Source organism: Anguilla anguilla, chromosome 13 (assembly GCF_013347855.1).
Source record: "Anguilla anguilla isolate fAngAng1 chromosome 13, fAngAng1.pri, whole genome shotgun sequence".
Lineage (NCBI taxonomy): Eukaryota > Metazoa > Chordata > Actinopteri > Anguilliformes > Anguillidae > Anguilla > Anguilla anguilla.
The window spans coordinates 22,195,907-22,200,906 of NC_049213.1; the positions used below are offsets into that span (position 1 = coordinate 22,195,907).

Here is a 5,000-nt window from a genome sequence, read left to right on the forward strand (position 1 = left end):
CTGACAGCGCCCAGCTGATGCACATCACAATCTTTGAAAGTGAGCCATCAAGCGTACTTTGTGGGAGACCACAGCGCGGAGTGGAGACAGAGCCAACAGACAGTGATTTAAACGGCAGGCAGGATAAAGGACAACTCAGACGGTATTTGGCTTCTCTGCTATTTTTTTTTTTTATACTTTAAGTGGCCGACCCCGGAGAGCCACAGTTTCTGCTGCTTTCTGTTTTCACCATTAAAAAATGAGTAACCAGCTCAGCCCAAACAAACCAGGTGAGGAGGGTCAACCGTAAACTCTTTTACTCCTTCAATCACAACAACCAAAACCAGTAGACCCAGCGGCTCTGCAGGACCTGGGTGCATGGCGTTCCTGCATTAGCCAATGAGGAACCGGCAGCTGAAGACTGACTGAAGGCAGTACTGAGGGTCAGGACCCGTTTATAAGACCCCTCTGACACCCGTACCCGACCCCGCCCTGCAGGAGGGTGCTCCTCTGTGCTGATGGCCTCGCGGCCCCTCAGTAAAGGGTTAGGGTCCGTAGCGATCGCAGCTGTACGGCACAGCACCAGCTCACCAGCCTAACCCTTCTCAAATTTCACTGAGGTCAGCCTGCTCTGCGTCACCAGAGTGAATCCCCAGGGTCAAAAATCCCCCCAGGCCAAAAAGCAGTTACGTGTATCCACAGCCCACTGCATCACACCTACACTTCGGACTTTAAATTGACAATTAGCCTTAAATCGATAAGCGGAATCTTTCATAACCCCGCCACCCGTTCCCTCCCCTCGCAAACCAAGGACGAGCAAAACCAGTTCAGACTTTTAATGAGTCGCCGCCCGCCCCCCCCCCCCCCCCCATCAGAAAATGAGGACGCTCAAAACTGATATCCTCTAAAGGAGCACAAGCCATTAATGTGAATAATTCATACGCCATTGTAATTAGATCACTCTGGCTCAGTTATGACATGCATTCCCCGTGCCTAGCCGTCCAGCGGCCTGCTTTGTCACGAGCGCGCTTCGCTTACCGGCTCGGGCCAATCAGGGGACGGGACAGTACGGGGGGAGAGGCGGACCTCGGGGACCAGGTTAAGACAGGGCGTCAGCGAAAGGATGCGTTCGCCCGTTCCATACTCCTAAAATAATCCAACCCCCCCCCCCCCCCCGCCTCCCCCTGCTTTGCAAATCACTTTCAGCTTCCTCAAACCTAATCTTATTATGAACTGTTATGGGTTTTAAGCCACAGACTAGAAGCCCTTTAGATTTAAGTTGCATTATCAGCTATTTTCATTTAAATTTTAATGCCGGTACAAATGACAGACGGTGTGGGCTAATCCCAAAATAATATGTTGTTTGTATTTTGAGCAGCGGAGCACATTTGAATGAAGGAAGTAGTGAAAATCAGAGCGTAGGAAGTAGTGAAAATCAGAGCGCAGGAAGTAGGGAAAATCAGAGCGCAGGGAGGAGGGAAATCAGACAGGTCTCCATCGCGCCGGCCAGCGGGGACCAGAGCGCCGGGGTCGGGAGAGTTTGAGCTACCGCGTCCCCGCCCACTTCCACCCATCAGCGCCGCGGTGACACGGTCGATCGCTCGTCCCCGCTCCGTTTCACCATTTCACTGCGCTCTTCCAGCCGACCGGAGGGCTGGGGGGGGGGGGGGGGGGGGGGGGGCGCTTACACTCCACTGGAGCTGCAAAACCTGCAATTACCCGAGCGCTCACAGAGCGACTGAAGCGCATCCCTCATTTCCCCCCCGCCCCACCCCCAACACCTCTGGCCAATTACCCATGAAATGGCTGGAGGAGTCGCCTCACAGGAGGAGAACGCCAAGCCGGCCTACGCACGCCCGCATCGCCACGGGCAACGGGCGCTCGCTGCGGGGTTCCCCAGCTGGAGCGACTCTGCGGGAGCGCTCCGCGGAAGGTCACGCACTGTCATAGGACAGCGGGAGGGGAGGAGCCAGCGCCTTTAAGACCGCGCGGGCCAGAGACGCGGCCGGCCTTTCCCTTCCGCCTCGCCGGCCGCGGTGAAGAATGGCGGCTGATAAAGGCGGGGTAATGAAACTGTAGCTGAGAGGCTCAGATAGGGGCTGCGAGGTGGGGGACACCATTAGACCAGCAATGTATTACCCTAAACCCAGCCCACCACTCCAGAGATAAGAAATAATGAGTGTTGCCACGGGGACAGCTAGCACACCACCACTGTGAGGGTGGCGGAAATGAAGCATGGCCAAGAAAAACGGTGCCACCCCCGGCGGCTCTGGGTAACCAACTGGTCATGCAATTAATCTTGGTCCTCTAGGGAAAGAAGCCATTAACACACCTCCACCTCCTCTAAAGGCCCTGTCTGCAGGTGCCTGGCCCCCTGCCACAGAGCAGCCAGCCAATAGGAGCTCATCACAGGCCAGGCAACAAGAGCTCATCACAGGTCGGCCAATAAGAGCTCATCACAGGCCAGCCAATAAGAGCTCATCACAGGCCAGCCAATAAGAGCTCATCACAGGTCGGCCAATAAGAGCTCATCACAGGACGGCCAATACGAGCTCATCACAAGCCGGCCAATAACAGCTCATCACAGGACGGCCAATACGAGCTCATCACAAGCTGGCCTGGCCTCGGTCAGCCCCCTGGGCCAGAGGGTAAGCCAAGGCCAGACGTTAGCATAAAGAGGAGGGGAACGGGGGGAGCAGCTAAATGAATCCGCCCTGCCCGGACAGAACAAGCGTCAAGCCTCGCCGTCCGTCAATCAGCCATTAATCAGCTGCCAGGACAGCGGCTTTTTTTAGGGCCACATCAATCATTCCCATTTTTAAACACGGCCTTAAGAAGGACTGAATCAGGCCGCCAGCCTAACATTGAAGAGTCCTCAAAATGTTTCATCAATCAATTATTATTATGTACAGATTGCACTTGCAGCTATTAGACTCTTGGAAAGAAAATTTTTACACCAGGGCTACTCTACTGGGGACCTGGGGGCCAAATGAGGCCCATCATTGATATACTCTTGGCCCTTACATCACTGAAAGAAATACAGTTTTATTCAGATGAGCAGAAAAAGCTGAGAAAGTCTGAATCTGCACACTGTCAGCATAACTCCCCCATTAGTGACAGAATAAGTAAAAGCGTTCTTTTTTTAAATTCTACATGGGAAATGTTTGCTCTGTGCATTTGCTCTGTACCTTTTTTAAAAGAATCAGGCCTCCGGGAAGAATTTAAGAGCTGCCCTTTACGCGATGCTCTCCCTGACTAAAGCAGGGAGCCCTCTGTGAGCAGACAGAGCACGGCGTAGGCACACAAGCCTATTTTAAACACAGACTTCCAGACTGAATAATTCATGAGGCAAAAGCATTAACGCACAGGCTGTGTGGCACACATTCGGCAGGGTTCCTCCCAGGTAGGACTGCTGCACCCCAGCGGAGGGTGCGTGTGAGGCCACGCCCACCCACCCCAAACCCCACCCCCCCAACCAGACTCACCCCTGCCTATCAGAGTCCACCAGGATTTGTACCAGGATCCCCGTGACGGCCACTAGGATAGGGTAATGATCCACGCTCTCCAGCCCTGCCGAGAGGAAACATCATTACACACAGCAGGAAATGGGCTCTGTAACACAACACACAGATCACTGCCAACGGGTCACACAGCTCACACAACACACAGATCACTGCAAACGGGTCACACAGCTCACACAACACACAGGAACGGGTCACACAGCTCACACAACACACAGGAACGGGTCACACAGCTCACACAACACACAGGAACGGGTCACACAGCTCACACAACACACAGATCACTGCCAACGGGTCACACAGCTCACACAACACACAGGAACGGGTCACACAGCTCACACAACACACAGACCTGACAACAAGCCAGCATTACAAAGACCAGACAGCCCAAAGTGACTCAAAAAACACAACACACGTCACACAACACAGAGCTCAATTATCCAGCTTTCTAAAGAAGTGTAAATGATGGAATGGTCCAACTAAAGCAGCCTCAGTTTTAGTGCTGTACAGCTGCCTCTTATCCCATGACCTCTGCAGTCATAATCCCAGACTCAGGGCTGTAAAAAGACCCACCATTTTAATAAATGTACATAAAGAACCAAAAAACATTATAACAATTAAAAAATAACTTTTTTCATGTAAGATCTAGAATGGATGGTTCACTTTTTGGGGCTTTTTATTATTCTTTACAGTTTTAGTATATATTTCTGATTGTCCGAGAAAGGTTTTATGTGCAACAAAGGATATTTTAGATATTTACTGAAGTTTCTGATGACCAGCTGGCTTCACAATGGCAGGTATAGGAGGGCATTGGGGGTTTGTTCTAAGCAGGATAATACACTCTAATTCTAAAGCAGCTATAGCTCTTTCATTGCATACAGTGGTCTCAGGTTCCATGCACCACAGGAAATAGTTTCAGCTAAAAATAATATGAAATAAAGTTTTTTATATGAGGTAATTAATATGCACTAATAGAAAATATGAAGGCATAATCTTGCTCTGCAGGCTGCTCTGAAATTCCCAGAACTGTACTTTCTTCCTTTAGACCACAAACTCCCAAATGCCCCTATACCGGCTGCCAGGTCACCTGAAACTCAAATATCCAAAATATCCTTTTTAATCGCACACAAAGCTTGTGTCAGTCAATCAAAAACATACATTACAACTGAAGTAGCATTAAAAACCCAGGGCCTAAGCCTTTAAACGTAGACAGACAGGGAGTCAGAAGTCTGTGTTCAGTCAGAACGCAAAGGGACCGCTCCACAGAATAACAGGCACTCAAGTAAAATGAGCAGCGGGGTTTAAAGCCTTCACTGAAAAGCTGAGGACAGAGTGATTTTTCAGCAGATTGTCACAGGCTAATGTGCTTTTCTGGTACAGTGAAAAGCCTGAGCTGAATATATGTCTTGTGACCCAGTGGTCAGTGAATGGCAGAAGGCAGCAGGCACAGACCACCGTACGGCCTGCCCCCTGGTACAGCCCACAGCCTGGCAGTAGGCG

General features: G+C 51.0%; 1 protein-coding gene across 4 annotated transcripts in view; it reads right to left on the reverse strand.

Annotated features, from left to right (window-relative positions):
* Nucleotides 1-5,000, reverse strand: part of LOC118211011 (E3 ubiquitin-protein ligase RNF123) — a 124,129-nt gene that overhangs the window by 69,138 nt on the left and 49,991 nt on the right. For all 4 annotated transcript variants that reach the window (XM_035387650.1, XM_035387647.1, XM_035387651.1 and 1 more), the window contains exon 35: nucleotides 3,465-3,549. In XM_035387650.1, the coding sequence (XP_035243541.1) occupies nucleotides 3,465-3,549 (85 nt within the window). The remainder of the gene's footprint in view (nucleotides 1-3,464; nucleotides 3,550-5,000) is intronic.